We start from the raw sequence: 17,583 nt of genomic DNA on the forward strand, positions 1-17,583 counted from the left end.
CAGGCCTTGTTCTTTGACTTTTACAGCTGTATAGTAAACACGATGACAAGGAGAGCTTGGAGGGCTGTGCAGGATGAGGAACATTTGGAAACGCCAGCAAAAAGAGGTTATGCTATTCTGAACTTCTCTTGACCTCTGGCTGCCCTTGTCCCACTCATGCTAATTGAAGGACTATATGGACCCCTCTCCTAGAAATGAACTTAGCCTAAACCTGTGCCATAGCATTGGACTTTGAAGGTATCGGTGCATGAGTTTTGGTGCCCCAGCAGCAGATGTTACCATCTTACAGTCAGGAAGAAGACAGTGAGCAAGACAGTGCCCTGAGCTGAATGCAGGACTACTACGATCAGAGAAAGCAGGAGAGCATGCACGCTCAGTGACTTGCATCTTCCACTGCTTTACCAGCAGACAATTAATTTCGCGGATGAATCTGTCTGATGAAATGCAGTGATGCTTTATGTGATTGCAAAGAAAAGGACATTAAGTAAAGAAAGATCCAGCTGATCTTCCACTGGAAGGAGACCTGTTTTGAAGGTTGGATTGGCTTACTGAGGGAGCCATTCACTAAGCTTTGAACATCTCTAAAGATGCAGTCTCCATAGCCTGTGGACACCTATTCCAGTGCTGCATCACTCCTAACACAATCTTTATTCCCATGCTCCCAGAGACATCCAGCAGGAATTCCCTTTCTTACAACTCACAACCATTGCCTTGACCTTTTGCCACAAACCTCTGGAGGAACACTGACTTCATTTTTATCTATTTTAAAGGAAGAGTGCCAATTAATCCCCACTTAGCCTCCTCTTCGCCAAGCTAAACAAATGCAATCCCCTCAGCCTGTCCTCATTTGTCACCTGTTCCTGCCCCAGCCATCCCAGCAGCCCACTCCAGGCATACTGCAGCTCACCTCCCATCTCAGTGATGCAGCTGCAGCTTCAACAGGTCACACAGGGGAACGGTCACTCCCCTCAGCCTGCTGGCTCCACGTGAGCCAGCCCAGAGTCAGCTGTTATCATCACAAGCACACACTGCAGACATGCTCCTGAGGTTCCCTGGGACCCCACATCCTTTTCTGCAGAGCTGCTCCCCAGCCCGCACCACTGCATGGTGCTCCCATGATCCAGATGCAGGATTTGACATCTGTCTTAGGGAACTTCGATGTTTCAGTCAAAGCCCTTTCCTTCAGGCTACTGAAGTCCTTCTGAATAGCAGCTGTGCTCTCCAGAGCAGCCTTGTGCCATCTGCCAGTCCAACAAGCATGCTCCATCCCATCACCCAGCACTGACTCCAGGCAGAGCACTGAGCGCCCACCACTGACTCTGAACAACCGGCTGCTGCCCCTCGAGCCAGACAGCACAGGGAGATCTTCACTCACACTTCCCCAGTTGGTTACACTGATTACATGGCAAACTGCACCAAAAGCCCTGCTTCACATGAAGGTGAGCAGCAAATAGCTCTCATTCATGGGTCCAGTCATTTCTCCAGAAAAGGAACAAGGCAGAATCGCTCTGGGTAGACCCACAGTTGTCCCAGTTACCTCCTATTCTGCACATGCCTGGGAACATCTCTCAGGAAGATTTGCTCCATGCTCTCCCCAGGGTCCAAGGCAAGGCTGACTGGCCCCACAGATCAGCTGCTGCTAAACAGACCTGAGCTAAAGGTGATTCATTATCCCTTATCAGCTAATTCTACCATACAGAGACATTCCTCCCCTTTCCCCTACATCGGGTGGAGCTGCTCATCTCACCTCTGTGAGGAAAACACCAAAACACTGCTTGGAGAGGGGAGCAGGGTAAGGTCATCTCCTGGTAATTTTTTTCCTTTTTAACACAACATGAAATATTTAAGTGTAGTTCCTATTCACTTACAACTGAAAGCAGATAATCACAGCAGTTCAGTGTCCCTAGTGCTTAAAGAGCTGTACCTGTGCTGTATGCAACAAACACTATACAGACATCCTTATTTTAAACATCTGTTTACATTCCAGTAAAATTCTGTCGGTGTGCTGTCTGATTTATTGATGCCATCAAAAGTCACAGAATTCCTGAAATGCCTCCTGAGAGGCAAAAATTGAGGCGGAAAGGAGCCCTGCAATGCTGCGGTTTCAGCTTTACCACAAGTTTCAGAGCAGTTTTCAGGACCTTCTGTGTTCCATCACAGCAGCGCAGCACCCATCCGAAGTGCCAACTGCAGCCTGCCCAGCAACACAGCGGGGCTGCCTGGCACTGCAGGCAGAGGGGCCCAGAGCCACCACTGCCACTGAGGTCATGATGCAGCTCAGCCCTCAGATGAGATTGTGGAAACTGTGTCTGTCTTTAGACTTAGGCTACAGAAAGGGAAAGCTTGTTGTGTGCTTGTATTCAGGAAGCAGAAGTTTGTGGGTTCCCTCAGAGGGCTCATAATTATGAAGAAATCCTTCAAACAAGCAACCCCAAGAGCTCCAGGAGACGCATGGGGCAATCCACTCGATGGGAAGGAAGCCACAGCAGTCAAACCTAAATATGCCTTATAAAACATCTGGGTTTCTTTGCCTGTAAATTGAGATTCATGTTAATCTTCACAGTTTAATACCAAAGTTTAATATCAAGAGTTTCACAATCTTTTGGTGACATTTACTATCCAGACATTGCATTCATAACCTAAATTACATGCTCTGAAGTACTGAACCAAACACTGGAGAAGCCAGGCTTCAGCTTCTTTACGCAGCATTACAATGCATTCCAATGCAGAAGTGTCAGTATTAGATAGGCAGTAAAAATAAGAGATGGACTTCCAGCTCCCAAAGGATCACATTAGTGTTTTCCCAAAGCACTACAATGACAGGCACTTACTCAGATTTCTGTTGCACAGCCAACACTTCTCAACATTAATTCCTCCTTCTGAAGGCATCTTGATGCACATCTTTGTTCCTAGACAATTTTCCACCTGCTGTACCTGGAGCATGTTTTGGTTGAATAGGATACTGCCTAGCACGCAGCCCTGACAACTCCAATATTGAAACATCAATTGCATAATCACTCTGTAAATCTTTGTGCTGTCTATACATTAGAGAAAATCTTACATTTACTTTTTGGTCACAGGTAAAATATTATCCAACGCAAGTCCTTGGCATGCTACTGTAACAGAATCTACTGATTTACTCACCTTAAAGAACAGAATTAACTGATATTACTGAAGGTGGAGGTACCACTGAGTTTTTGAAGTTATCAATGCAGATAAATGCTCATCCACCAAAAAAACCGACAGCATGTTGTGACACACAAAACATGCCAGAAATCAGGTTGTAAATTATCCAGCATTCCCAGAGGTTCCAGATGCCATTAACCACCACTTCAGACCAGAAGCACTACCAGACCTCCTCCTTGTGACATGCCCTTTCAATGCAGCAGCAGTACATGGCAGACAGGGATCCGGGAGAAGCACAGACATGCTATGAGCTCTGGAAACAGCTTTCCCTTAACCTCGAGGTTAATGAATATAACAATGTTTATCTTCAAATTTTAATTAGTGCAGATAGCATTACAACTTCTAACTGTAATGGACACAGCCAAACCCTGCTAGGACTGCTCTGCACACTAACCTGGAAATGAGAGAAGACTAGCTAGTAATACTAGTGGGTGAGCTGTGTTCTGTGCAAGGGCCTTGACAGAGCCCTAGAATGTGAAAAATAGGTGTAAGCACTACACATTAAAACAAACTCCTTCACTGTGAATACACAAATACTGAGCCATTAAAATCAACTAATGAACACGTAATCAACGTTAGAACGCTGCACTAGAAAGGGCAAAAGCTTTCTAACAACCTAGATACAGCACATTCCTATAAAGCTTTATTACCAAACAAGGTAATGGAGTTGCAGCAGGTATGCTTACTGTACCACATACAGCAGCCTAGTGCTGGCATTCTGCATTTCTGCACTGTTCCCTTCCTCTATTACTGATTCAAACTACTCCCATGAAATTCAGTGACTACAGCCTTCCAGTACCAGCTGCTCTTCCCTTGCAGCCCTACCAAGACCAGCTTTGGGTTTTGTGAGCATGAGAGGCTTACATTAAGCATTTGGCCTCCCAGGGATGAAGACTGCACACAGACAAGAAATGGGGGAAATCTGATTCTCTCTCACCACCTCCCTCTGCCTGCTGTCCACAGTGTTTGCAAACTGCATTAGCTCCTGCTGCTTGCAATTCCAGAAACTTTCCTTTCTCCTTTGGCCTCATTCCATCCACATCTGTCTGCTGTAATCTCATTTTGTGGGATGCCATGTCTTATTTGCTTTTAAGTGTGGTAGCACACTGAAGCATCATGAAAAACACATCAGAAAGATGTTTGAGAACTAGAAAATAGCTCTAATTCTAAAAGAGAAGCATCATTCCTAATGTTCAGATATTTGAGGATTTGTCTCCAGTTGTACTAGGAGGTTACCTGCCTTAAACACAGGAAAAATGTAGTTTGTTTTTTTTTTTTAAAAAAAAGGAAGCTCCCATTCTTCCCAATGGAAAAATCATTTTCAAGTGAGTTTAGGGTACACTGACACTCAAAAGACAAATCTGAAGCTTTAATATCAATTTAATTAACTACAGGCATGGCAATTAACCAGTACGCCATTAAATTGAACAAAAAGATCCATAAGGCACCACAGCAACTTTTCCCTTGTTTAATGTACTCCTACAGCACTTGCCATGCAGATGCTCGAGGGGACTGCTCCATTCCCCAGGCCGTACACAGCAGAACCAGACCAGGGTGCCACCACGGCCACCTCCATCCCATCACTGCTCCCCCAGCAGCTGGCTCAGCAGCACCCGACACCTTCATGCTTACAGACCAGAGACATTTGAGTTCTCTCCTTGTGTTACACAGAAATTAAACACCCTATGAAATCAAAATAGGAGCACTCCCACCTCAAGAGCCCCGCTGTCCATCGCATTTCACAGATGGGCCACGTTCTGCTTGGCCAGCGTTGCAGCTCAAGGCTGGTCATTTGAGCAACAGCGTACCTCACCACCTCCCAACTATAAACCCTGGCCAAGCTTGGAAATACCTCATCCTACCAAAACCATTAATCCCAGCATGACCTTATCCACATGGACTGAATGAGACGAAAGCAGCTTGAGCCCTGCCCTGAAGAAGGGCAAGATGGCTTTTCTCTGAGCATCTATACCATAAGCCACAAGAGATTCAAGTACTCTAGCTTACTCTAGCACTGTATCACTTTCTGGGCATTATCCACCTTCTGACAAATAGGATAACTTTTTGTAGATAAAAAAATCAGAACTCCTAATCACAGCTCAATACAAAAGGCAACTGCTCAAGAAGAACATGAAGAATTTCAATAGTATTTTAGAGTTAACTGATTAAAAGAAAGAAGTTCAGAAGCAATTAGGCATGAGCACACTGTCCTGTTCTCTTTGGTTATTTCCACATACATCCCACTTCATTTTTACATGCTTTCAAGTAGAGATTTGAGCAGCCAGCCTGTGCCCAGCTGTGCTCCCGATGCCTCCCACCTTCACCCAAGGCCACCATTACACATTCTGCAGCACAGCACACCATTGTACCTAACCTCTTCTGCAATGAAGAAAAGCCTTAAATTTACTTTGAGACAGCTTTAGACTCAAGGTCATTTCAAAGCTTTTAATTACTAACCAGGATCTTGTCCCCAGCACTGCGAGCAGCTGGCTGTGCTGTCGCCAGCCACAACTCACAGCACTACGCTGAGCCCAGCCATGCGGAGTGGGCCTGGCTGCCCAGCACCTGGAGGCTTCAGCAATGGGCACAGGCCCAGGAGCTGCTCTGCTCAACAGCCAGCCTGGAGCACACCATGGTGTGCATTAAACGCTGGGGTTTCTCACAGAGTTAAAGTCCAGAGTATTTCTGATGAAACACTTCTGTTTCGAAGGTCAGAAACGCTCTGCAGCAGAGAAGGCGTGAAGGAACAGCACCTGTCCTTGGGGATGGGGCTGGCAGCAAGGGCATGCTGCCCCACAGCTGCCCCACAGCCCTCCTGCACCCACAGCAAGCACCCGGCATGAGGGGACAGAGTGCTGGTGTTATCATTACAACGCTTGTGTCACACTTCTGTCACTATTAAAGCAGGAGGAGGAAACAGCACAAGCAGCCAAAGGCAGCAGGCCGGGAGCTGAGCCATAAGCAACTTGCTTGTTTCAATTTACGGCATCTTACTAGGAAAAAATCAAATAGCCTCTGCCTACTGGCTATAATAAAAATATATGCAGACATAAGATTTTATTTAAAATTACAAAATCTTTAAGACAAAGTAGGATGAGCATCCAGGTGCCCCTTCCCCAGGACCAGTGAGCGCAGACAACGCCGTCACTGTGCCGACACAGAGGTGCACCAGCAGGGCTGTGGGTCCTGCTTCCCACCCTGGGTGATTGATCATGCTCTACCCCTTAGAAGGGCTGATTGGTTTCCTGGTGCCAGGAAAATGATTGATGAACGTTTCGAGTCATGGGCCTCCCTTCCTGCTGGGTGCCCTTTTCTCTCGTCTCCAGCAGGCCCAGGGAGCTTTTTCAAGACTAGGAAGTGTCATTTTTATGGATATCATCCTGTGATAGGGACAGTTCACTGAGGAGAGCCGCGCGTAAATTAAGATGAAGCAGAAAGGATCAACTCATGTGCTTGGGCAGCAAGGCAGTAGAGAACACATCAAGTAAGTAGGAAAATGGAAGGAGGCAAAGACAAGCTGCACAGAGCCAACAAGCACCGCTGGATGCACCAAACCACCACACTCAAATCACTGCTGAAAGGCAGGAACACGAGCTTACACAGCCTGTGCTCAGCAGATGCTTCCTCACTTTTCTCCAGTTTTGCAAGCCAGGCCAATACCCCCCACCACAGACCCATGGGATGCCATTCTGGTGGGAGCTGGGGCTTCAGCTCCTTTTAGACACACGAACTTCTACAAACCCAGCCTTAACACTCAGCAAAGCCTCCTGTGCAACAGCAAAGCGCAGCTCTGCCTGCACTTTGAATATCTCGAGTTATTCACAGGTAGGAATAATCACTGCCTGAAGCAACAGAAAGGGCACTGCTCTGCTGCTGCTCATAGAATTGGCTCAGGATGTATCATCTCACAGCAGAAGTGCACGTAACACAGTAACAAAATACTATGATCAGTTTTTAGTACATACTGCCAAACAAAAAAAGTTCCAGCTGTGAGGCTGAAAGAGAAGACTTCTGGAAGAACAGGCAGCATTTGGCAGGATCACCATGGACCAGAACTCCCCTGCTTTGTTACTACCACTATGACAGCCATCCTTCAAAGGCTTCAAAATTCCACGTTATATTTCGATGGTATATTTGAAGTTCCCACCAAGTTTCAACAGGAGGAGGTATTTCAAAGCAATGACACAGCAGCAGTTCTCAGTCACCTCATATTACAGCTTGGGAGAGTTTTTAGCTTTTTTTTTTTCCTCTGATGCACATGAAGAAAATAAAGAATAGCTTAAAACACATTCACACAGACAGAAATGCCTCCAAGCAGCAGCACTCACACACAGTCACCAGGATGAGGCAACAGGAGGCAGAACAACTCCTGCAGTGTCTGAAGGACGTGGGGTCCATCCACCCTCGGTACACGCAGCCACCTTATCGCGGGGCGGGAGCATCATTAAGGCACTGCAGACACACTGCTTTCAAGATAAGTTATTGGTAATCATTTACCAGTGTAGAATTTTACTGAAGCTGTCCTACTGGCAGTGCATTTCCTCTACAAAAACAATTTGTACAGAACCATTTCTATCAATGTAAAATCTGAAAGTTTTTTTTTTTTAATGAGGTAATTAGAACTGTAATAATTAAGACTTAAGCTAAACCTTGAAGGGTGCTCTTGTCCCCCAACTTCCTTTTCTCAATTAACTCTGCAAAGTGATAACCACTGTGGCTTAAAGGCTAAAAAAAAAAAAAAAGGAAGGATCAAAAGGCCACTTTAATACAGCTGGAGGGAAAGAATGCACCGCAGCTCACCAGCAGCCATCTGATGAGATCCGGGGCCAATTCTTTATGTAAATGACTTCATTAGAATTACCAGATTACTCTGCTGAAGGCTTTATTTAAATACGCAGTTTATCAACAGGATAAACCGTGCTCTCATCCTCAGAGAATGCAGCCTAAATGCGTTTGTTCAAAGCCACCACCATGTAAGAGTTGAACAGTAATTTACTGAACCTCTCCCTCTTCCCCTCCTGAAAAAAGCTATCAGAAGCGACCTGCCGGAGACGCAGCAGCAGGACTGACCCTGCTCCCCGACAGCAGGAGGAGTGCTGTCCTGAACGGGAGAGTCCCTCCTGCTCCTATAGTGGAGTATCTCTACAACACCTCATAACAAAATAAGAAAAACAAGCGTGGCAGTGTCACACCGCCTGCTGAACACACATCACCTGTCACAAAGACACGCATGAAGCCTTTCCCGATTAATGATCTACAGAAGCCATCAATACTGAATTCCAACTTCACACCAAGAGGCATTTTTTCATCTCACCGTCAAATCAAAATGGAGGAATTAGTTCTTCCTAAATTGCCAACCTCATTCCTCACCCTGAGCTCAGAACTGCACTGTTTGTCACTGCAGTGTGAGACCCATCCTGCCACACAAACCAGCACTGTGCCCGTCTCACACCGTAACTTCTCCTGGATTCAATCTGACTTTAGCAGCAATGCCATCCCACGACTCAATTTGTTTTCCTTCCTAAAGCTTCAAAGAAATGTTTATAGCGAGTCAGCCAGGACCCAGCGATATCCACGAAGCAGCCTTTGTTAGGCAAAGGCTTATCTCATCAGATGCAAAGCAACCAAGCATAAAGAGCCACTAAAACCGTCAGTAACATTTCTAAGAGAGCTGCGGGAAAGGGAAGGGCGCGAGGAGCGACTGCTCTTAGAGCACAGCACATCTCTGCGGTCCCTCAGCTCTCCCTTCTGCCACAAGGTTCACCCAAATGGAGACCTGCCTGACTTTAAGGAACTTGAGGAGCTCTGCTGCTCTCCTGACACGTCCGCCTTACAGCACTGCCGCACGGCAAAGCGCACATTGCCTCAATTCTGGATAGCTGCTTTGCTGCTGATCCCACCGAACACAACATCTCCGATACCACTCTGATTGTTTTTATGTTTCACTGACAGAAGAAAAACGTACCAAATAAAAGCACAGAGAAAGCGGTCTCCAGAAGGACCCTGCCGGGAAGAAATTGCTTCTGCTGCAGGAGAAATCGGTGCCCTTGTGCACCAACTTTGAAAAATAATGTATTTCACCCATTGCCTTCCACGTGCAGTACTACAAAGTGTGTTTGCTACATGCTGGGGGAAATCCTCTCAGAAGGTGAGAGCGCCCGAAATACGGCTCCGACAGCAAGGCTGTAACTGCTGACCCAGAGCCACACGGCTGCATTTCAAAGCAATGCTGGGGTTCCCCCCCACTGCCAGCAGCGCACCCCGGCAGTCCGCTCAGGGTTAACCAGGAACCACATGCAGGGCTTAAGTTCATTAATGGGTTTTAACACAGCCACCGCTAATGTAACCTACTTTTACACACAATGCCATAAAGTTCAATTGTTTTCTCAAAGAGTGAGCATAGATACCGTACTTTGAGGTACCAGAAGGGCTAGGAACCTTTGTTAGGCAGGGAAGCTCTCCCAGCCCGTACCCCCACTGCCATTTGCAGGTATTTTCTGAGCCAGCAAATCGCTGAGCCCATCGCCCCGCTGCACCCAGCCGGGCAGAGGCTGAAGGTCGCACAGCAGCTCTGCACAGCGTCAGCACTCCATGATTTTGGAGGCAAAGCAGCACCGGGGTTACATCACCCACGGAGCAGCAGGACGGGCTGCAGGTAGCGGCAGCAATGCCCACACCGAGCTGCTGGAAACCTGGGGGAGCAAACAAAAGGGATCTCGAGTCCCACATCTCTTAAGGGAAAGCAGTGAGCACGGGCTAACTGCTAACGCTGCTGAATGGGGACCACAGCAGCATCAGCTCCCAAACCAAGGCAGAAAGTTCGAAAGGAAAGATGCAATGCTTCTTATCCAACTGAACATCTAATTAAGGGAGATAAAACGCACCCAGCAACTCTGCGCCGAGGGTCACAGCCCACAGGGACATTCATGGGAGGTTACAAAGATGCCCATCTCTGCATTGGGTGCATCGGGGCAGCGCTCGAAGGCAGCAAACACCGCACTGCCCGATAAGGAGCCCCTTTTGTTCGAGAGAATCCTTTGTAGAGAAAAGTGCTTTAAGATGGTAAAATGCAATCGTAAGCCATAAAAATTGGCAGGGACATTCAAGTGCAGATGCGGCAGCTGCATACTGGAAGTGTAAAAGGGCCCAAATGGTGCCTGCAGCGTCCGGAGCGCGGCCCGAAACGCGGGGAGCGGCGGCGGCACCGGGAGCGGCGCGGAGCAACACCGCCCCCCGGAGCGCCGCGCCCCCCCCCCCGCGCGGATTCCCGCCCGCGGCGCTCAGGGCTGGGGCAGCGCCCGGGGCACAAAGCGCGGGGCCGGGAGGGGGCAGCGCGGCCGCGGCCTTTGTTGCGCCCCCGCCGGACCCCGCGCCCGCGCCCCCACCCGCCGCTGCGGGACCCGGGCCGGACCGCAACGTGACACCGCACCGCCCCGCACCGCCTCGCGCCCCCGCGGCACGGCCGGGCCCGGCCCGCGCCCCGAGCCCCCCAGCGCGCCCGGCCCCGCGCCCCGCGCACACGCTCACCGTTGCGGGGCGGTCCTTTGGCGGCGGCGCGCGGCTCCGGGAGCTCCGCGGGCGGCTCCAGCTCCATGGCGGCGCCGGGGCGCGGCGGCTCTCAGGGGCCCCGGCGGCCGCGCTGCCCCATGGCCGCTCCGGGCGCTGGCTGACAGCCCCGAGCCGCCGCTGCGGGCGCCGCGCACGGGCCGTGCCGGGCCGCCCCGCCTCCCGCGGGGAACGCCGGGAAGCGTAGTCCGCCCGCGCCGCCGGATATCCCCGCGGGGAGAGAGGCTCCGCCTTCGTCCGCCCCGCCCCGCAGCGCTTTGGCCCCGCCCCTCCGGCCCGCCCCGTCCCACGCGGGGCCGTGCGGCGCTAGGGGGCGGCCGGGGCTCGAGGCGGTGCGGCGCGGGGGGCTCCGCTCTGTGGGGGGGGCGAGGCGGGGCGGGGCGGGACTGGGCTGGGCTGCCGGGCAGCGGCGCGGGGCAGGGCACGGCACGGCACGGCACGGCACGGCGGAGGCAGCCGCGGGCGGCACGAAGCCGTCCGGCCCCGGGGCGGGCACCGGGCACTCCGCCGGGGCGGGACGAGGAGCAGCTCGGGGCCGGTGCCGCCGCGGGGCCGGGGCGGGGCGGGGCGGCTCCTCCCCGCGCTGGCCGGGCGGAGCGGGCGCTCGGTGCGGGCGCTCGGCGCCGCTCTCGCCATGCGGGCGCTGCTGCTCCCGGCGCTGCTGCTGCCGGCGTTGGCCGCGGCGCGCGGCGCCGTCACGGTAAGGAGCGGACCGGACGCGAGCGCAGCGGGAGCGCGGGGCTCAGGTGCGCGGCGCGGGCGGAGCCCCGGGAGCCGTCGGGCGGGGATCGGCGCCGCGAGCGCAGCCCGGGAAGGAGCGCTCCGCGCGCGAGGCTCGGGAGACGGACGGCGCGGATTCCCGCGGTGCGGCACCGGTTGCGCCGTGCGGGGCGGCTCCCGACGCGGAGCTCGGGGCTCTGAGCCCCGCACACCGGCGCGCCCCGCGGCCGCCTCCCGCCCGGCTCCGCGCGTCGGGGCGGGCCGCGTTGTGCCGAGCGCCCGCGGGCGGAGAGCGGCGGGGTTCCCCCGCGGGGCCGCTCACCGCGCAAACCCCGCGGCAGAAATCGCATCGTGGCGAGCGCTGCCCGGCGCTCGTCGGCGAAGGTCCCTCTTTCACCAAATGGCACAAATTCAGCGCTCGTGGGAGCGCTTTTGCGTGGGTCCCAGAAACGCAAGCAGCGCTGGGGAAGTTCCCCGGCTCACGGCACGGACACGGCACGGGGAAACGGGGCTGCGGCCGCCCCACGGAGCCGCTGGGTGTCCGCCGGCCTCGGTAGCACCGCCCGCACTGAGCAGGGAAGAACGCCGAGTACAGCCCCCGCTGATGCTCCTGACACCGACCTCCGCAATGAGAGGACCTTGTTTTAAGACTTCCTTGTTTATAACCTTTCACGTATAAATAGAACATATGGTTCCTGTTTAAGGAAGCCGTTGAGCGGGCAGAACGGGGATTAATGTTACCGCCCGTGCAAAGGGAGCTCCCTTGTTGCCTGGCTGTAGGAGCTACTGCCGCTTCCCACCTCGGTTTGCTCAACTCCACGCGCAGCGCAAACAACGCAGAGCAGTGCTACGGCACTGTGCACGCCCCACCTAAGCATGACGCGGAGCCCCGTTCCTCCCCAGAGCAGTGCTGCCAAGAAGCAATGGGAGGGAAATGGCACGGCCTGCTCTGCTCCCACGGGAAGCTGCCACCGGCTGGAAGGTGCACGACTGCGAGGGCTGGGACTGCTGCTCTCATGGTTTTGGGATGCTGCTGCGCATGTGGATTTCTGCATGGGCTGAGCCAGCAGCGGGGTTCCCTGTCTGGGAGGGCTGCGCTGCTGGCTCAGCGCATGCAGAGATGGAGGGAGAAGCTTGCAGCTCTCCCTCGTGTTTGCACAAGTGCTGACACGGCCATGGGGAGGTCAGCGGGGCTTGGAGCTGCAGTGTTTGCTAAGGGGATCCGCTCCCTGCCCACATCCCTCGCTGCCCGCGGCGCCCTGCAGAGAGGTTGACTAGATCCTGTTCCATTTGCAGCACTGCCAGCAGCCCAATGGTTTCCTCCCAGCTGCCGAATCCTTCGTTTCCCTATGAAAAGAAATGCAAAGCAGGGGGGCTTCGCTGCAACCTCAGGAAGGAGAGCCTCCCACTCGAGGGGTGGCTGAAGGAGCAGTGCTGGTCACCGTTCTCAGCCACCACTGGGTCGGGAAGGCACAGTGCTGGCAGAAATGCTGCAGCACTGCCCTTTCCCACGCCACACTGCACTCCTGGTGTGTGGAGGATGGGACAACAAGAGTTAAAGCCATGTCCCAGCCCTGCCACCGGGTGTTCCCAGAGTGAGTCACACTGATCCCATGGCCGCAGGGTCTTCACGCTCCCAGAGGTCCCGACACTGACTTCCCCTCACGGCACCAGGATCTGCTCCTGCCCACGGGCTGCAGGGGTGGGCTGAGCTCTGGGCAGACCTTGGCCAACCCAGCTAGGTTACCACCTGGCCCAGCCCCAAAGTCCCAACGGAAACCCATCACCCAGGGTGTGCTCTTTCCTGAACCGCGAGCAGCACTGAGCTCTGCATTCCCTCACACAGGGACTCACCAGGACACGGACAGGAAGAGTGGCAGTGGCGGTGATCAGTGTGCTCATGACTGCAGGCACTCCCCTTCCCAATTTCCCCACTGGAGCTGTGTTTGCAGAGCATTGGCCCCACCACTGTCCTACCACCCTTCAGAGTGTTCCCAGGACGGCTCTGTGAGAGGAGTTCCTGCTGACCCCCAGGGAAGTGCGTGCCCTTTGGGCAGCCTGCAACACAGCCTACAGCACACACAAACCATTTTTTCCAAGCCAGTGTCTCAGCCAAAACCAGCTTGGACAAAGTTTTTTTTTCACGGATGGGCGTGAGAGAGAACAGGCAGCCCTCCCTGCTCCACTGGCGTCACTCCGCTGTGGTGCTGGCCCAGGGTGGAGAAATCTCGGCTGCAGCTGCTGTGCTGCATCTTCCAGCCCTGCTCACAGCCCTGCTCACAGCACGTGGTGAGCAGTGCAGGACAGGAGCAAGTGGTTTTCCCCATGCTGAAGCCGCAGTGCAGCCACCTCTGCGCTGGGTGATGCACAGCATCACTGAGCCCGCATGCTGGGAGCATTGTTCCCAAACATGGCTGGAGAGAGAGCAGCTCCTTATCTGGAAAAGGCAGCCGACAGCACCCTGTGCTCGCTAGCGTGCATCAGGGCCTTGTGTGGGAACAAGGGAGCTCTTGATGCGCAGTGGGCCGTGGGGGAGCCCATCTGCAGAGCTGAGTTCACCCCGGGGCGGCTGCAGCTCAGCGTGAACAATCGGCCCTGTGTGGGGTGTGAGCTCCATGGCTCCCCCGGCCATGCTGCAGCACTTGAGGGCAGAGCTGCCCGCCTGGGGCTGGCCAGCAGCTGGGAGGTGGCATCAGGAGTGGACACCCTGTCCCTGGGCGTGTGGCATTCTGCTGTGTGGGCAAGGAGCTCTGGGCTTTGTCACTCTGGTGGGGACAGGGACGGAGCAGCCTGGGTCAGGCCGTGCCCTGTGGCCGGGAGCCTCCGAGGAGGAACATGCAGTGGAAGGGGCCCAGTGGTGGCTGTTGGCCCCACGGGAACCCCCGCATTGCATCCCCCCAGGCGCTGGGCGAGGACCAGGTGCGGATGACCTCGGAGGGCTCTGACTGCCGCTGCAAGTGCATCCTGCGCCCGCTCAGCAAGGACGCCTGCAGCCGCGTCAGGGATGGCAGCGCACGCGTGGAGGACTTCTACACTGTGGAGACGGTGAGCTCAGGGGTTGACTGCAAGTGCTCCTGCACTGCGCCGCCCTCCTCACTCAACCCTTGTGAGAACGAGTGGAAGATGGAGAAGCTGAAGAAGCAGGCACCCGAGCTCTTCAAGGTAGGTCCCAGCCCCACAGCACCACAGCCATGGGTTGGGGCCCTGTGCTCCCCACCCCAGCCTGGCTTTCCCCCCGCAGCTGCAGTCTATGGTGGACCTACTGGAGGGAACGCTCTACAGCATGGACCTGATGAAGGTGCACTCCTACATCAGTAAGGTGGTGGCCCAGATGAACACGCTGGAGGAGGTGAGCACCTTCCCCACTGCGTGCCTGCACCCAACCTAGCAACACCACAATCTGTGGCCAGGTGTCATCTGGGTGCTCGGGTCCTCTGGGGTGCTGTGGGCTCCTCTGTGGGGCTCCACACCTCCTCTCTTCTCCCTCACTTCTCCCTCTTTTTCTCTCCCAGACCATCAAGACCAACCTGAGCCGGGACAACAACATCATGAAGGAGAGCGTCCTGCACCTTGCTGACCAGATGAAGCGCTATGAGAACTACTCCGACATCATGATCAGCATCAAGAAGGAGATCTCCAACCTGGGCTACCAGCTGCTGCAGAAGGATGCTGCTGCCGCTCCCGACAGCAAAGCACAGGTACCCCCAGCTCCACCATGCTGCAGGCTTGCAGCAGTGCCCACAGCTCCACTGTGTGAAGGGGTTGGAGGGCTCTGACTGGGCTCCCCCAGGACACGGCAGGCAGCCGTGGGAAGGATGCGGCGCGGTTCCCTGCTGTCCGCAAGGCACTGCCTGCCCGCACACCCAAGGAGAAACCACTAAAGCCTGAGAAGCCTAAGAAGGAAAATGCCAAGAGAGGGGGCCCACAGCCCACGGCCAAGCCCAAGCTGCCCGCACAGCAGCAGACTGTGGTGCGGGGCATCACCTACTACAAGGCTGGGCAGGTGGAGGAGGTGCAGAGGACGGCCGGCAGCCGTGGTGAGTGCTCAGGCTGGGGTTGTGAGGCTGCAGCACCATCCCATAGCTCCCCATGGCCAGTGCTGACCCCACTACATGTCTACACAGAGAGCCCTGCCAGGGTGGTGACCATGCCCGAGCGGCAGCAGGAACGGGGCCTCGCGGACACCCCGGCTCAGCCTGGCACACGTACAGAGCCCCCACTGCCCCACACCACAGCTGCACCCAGCACTGCCCCGGCCCCGCGCACCACTGCCCACAGCCCCCCTGGCAGCGCCCTCGGGGATGGAGCTGTCAGCACTGGGGGCTCTGAAGTGCCCAACAGAGGTGGGTGAAGGTGGGTGGTGCGGGCAGCTCCAAACTGTGTCTGGCAGCACTGAGCCTTCCTCCCCTCCTCCTCCCTCCGCAGTGAAGGAGGTGGAGTGTGAAGGCACCATCCGCTCAGTGGACCCCCCCACGGAGCACCACAGCTATGGGCGCAATGAAGGGGCCTGGATGAAGGACCCAACAGCCAAGGATGACCGCATCTATGTCACCAACTACTACTATGGCAACAGCCTGGTGGAGTTCAGGAGCCTGGAAAACTTCAAGCAGGGTGAGGGCTGGTGGTGGCGCGGGGCCCCCAGGCTCTCTGTGTCCCCCAGCTCAGGGCACAGCTCTGTGCCTGGGCTGTGGTCACCAAGAGCTCTGAACACCTCCCACCCCTCCCAGGCCGCTGGAGCAACCTCTACAAGCTGCCTTACAACTGGATCGGCACCGGGCACGTGGTGTACCGTGGCGCCTTCTACTACAACCGCGCCTTCACCAAGAACATCATCAAGTACGACCTGAAGGAGCGCTATGTGGCGGCATGGGCGTTGCTGCACGACGTGGTGTACGAGGACACGACACCCTGGAAGTGGAGGGGGCACTCAGACATCGACTTCGCAGTGGATGAGAGCGGGCTCTGGGTCATCTACCCCTCGGCGGATGACGACTACGTGCAGCAGGAGGTGATTGTGCTGAGCCGCCTGGACCCCGGGGACCTGTCGGTACGCAGGGAGACCACCTGGAGGACGGGGCTGAAGCGCAACGCCTACGGGAACTGCTTCATCATCTGCGGCATCCTGTACGCCGTGGACACCTCCAGCCAGAAGGAGGGGCAGATCTCCTATGCCTTCGACACGCACACAGACACCGAGGCAGAGCTGCGGCTGCCCTTCCTCAATGAGTACGCCTTCACCACGCAGGTTGACTACAACCCCAAGGAGAAGGTGCTCTACGCCTGGGACAACGGCCACCAGATGACATACCGGCTGCACTTTGTGGTCTGAGTGCTGGCCAGGGCCGCGGGGACAGCCCAGCTCCCCAAGAGCCCCCTCCACCCAGAAGCCCCACACTGTGCTGCACACTGGGGCCGGGGTGGGGGAGCGTCAGGGTGAGGGGACACGGACACCCCCACGACGTGGTGGCTGCTGGGGCCACCTCCCACCTCCGGCGGCTCTGGAAGCCTGGGGCAGAGTGAGGAGCAGAGCCCTGTGTGTCCCCACACCGGGCACCCACCCCAGCACAGAGTGGCTGCACCCAGCCTGGCCCTGCTCCTGCTGCAGCTCTGGGTGCTCTTGGCCCACCCAGGACCACGTCCTGCAGGGCGGGTGCAACTTGAGCGCTGCCTCGCTGGGAGGAACAGCCACCGATTGCTATTTTAGAAGACGCAATTAAGATGCCTTTGCTTTTGCAGCCCATTAGCTTGTTATTTAAATGCATTCACAGGAGCTGTGCGCTGGCACAGAGCAGCATTGGTGTGACGCTCTGCCCTGCCTGAACCCAGCACCCAACACCAGACTGGGATGGGCACGTAGCCAGGGAGCTGCAGCCTTTGTGCTCCTCCCCAGCAGGGCATTGCTTGGCTTGGTTTCTGTCAATTTAGAAGTGAACGGTATTAAAAAGTAACAAATATAAAGCCACGTCGTCTGCCTGTGTCGCTCCTTCCGAAGCCAGGCTGGGCTGGCACCCGGCAGTTGTGCCATGGCCGCATCCCGCAGGCGCTGAGTGCCAGGAGCGCAGCCTGGCTTGTCCTGAGGAAAAAAACAGGAATTTCCAGGTCGGAGCTGCA

General features: G+C 55.1%; 2 protein-coding genes across 4 annotated transcripts in view; one reads left to right on the forward strand and one right to left on the reverse strand.

Moving 5' to 3' along the window:
• NR6A1 (nuclear receptor subfamily 6 group A member 1) overlaps positions 1–10,836 on the reverse strand; it is a 66,647-nt gene extending 55,811 nt beyond the window's left edge. For 2 of the 3 annotated variants that reach the window (XM_090121684.1, XM_090121683.1), the window contains exon 1: positions 10,714–10,821. In XM_090121684.1, coding sequence (XP_089977810.1) covers positions 10,714–10,780 — 67 coding nt within the window. In that variant the 5' untranslated portion in view covers positions 10,781–10,821. Of the gene's footprint in view, positions 1–10,713 lie in introns of all 3 variants that reach the window. The other variant, XM_090121685.1, reaches the window with a different exon arrangement.
• Positions 10,837–11,346: 510 nt separating this feature from the next.
• On the forward strand, positions 11,347–17,434 carry OLFML2A (olfactomedin like 2A). The gene is made up of 8 exons (XM_031601981.2): positions 11,347–11,452; positions 14,374–14,634; positions 14,714–14,821; positions 14,985–15,170; positions 15,263–15,509; positions 15,597–15,815; positions 15,898–16,083; positions 16,200–17,434. Exons 1-8 carry the CDS (start codon positions 11,387–11,389, stop codon positions 16,799–16,801), a joined length of 1,875 nt encoding a protein of 624 aa, XP_031457841.1. The 5' UTR covers positions 11,347–11,386; the 3' UTR covers positions 16,802–17,434.
• The last annotated feature ends 149 nt before the right edge of the window (positions 17,435–17,583 follow it).

Source organism: Phasianus colchicus, chromosome 19 (genome assembly GCF_987193195.1).
Source record: "Phasianus colchicus chromosome 19, bPhaCol1.hap1.1, whole genome shotgun sequence".
NCBI lineage: Eukaryota > Metazoa > Chordata > Aves > Galliformes > Phasianidae > Phasianus > Phasianus colchicus.

Coding starts and splice junctions, on each gene's coding strand:
- OLFML2A (XM_031601981.2), top strand. CDS start 11,387: ATGCGGGCGCTGCTGCTCCCGGCGCTGCTGCTGCCGGCGTTGGCCGCG. Junction 15,171..15,262: donor CTCCCGACAGCAAAGCACAG/GTACCCCCAGCT, acceptor GGGCTCCCCCAG/GACACGGCAGGCAGCCGTGG. Junction 15,816..15,897: donor CTCTGAAGTGCCCAACAGAG/GTGGGTGAAGGT, acceptor CTCCCTCCGCAG/TGAAGGAGGTGGAGTGTGAA.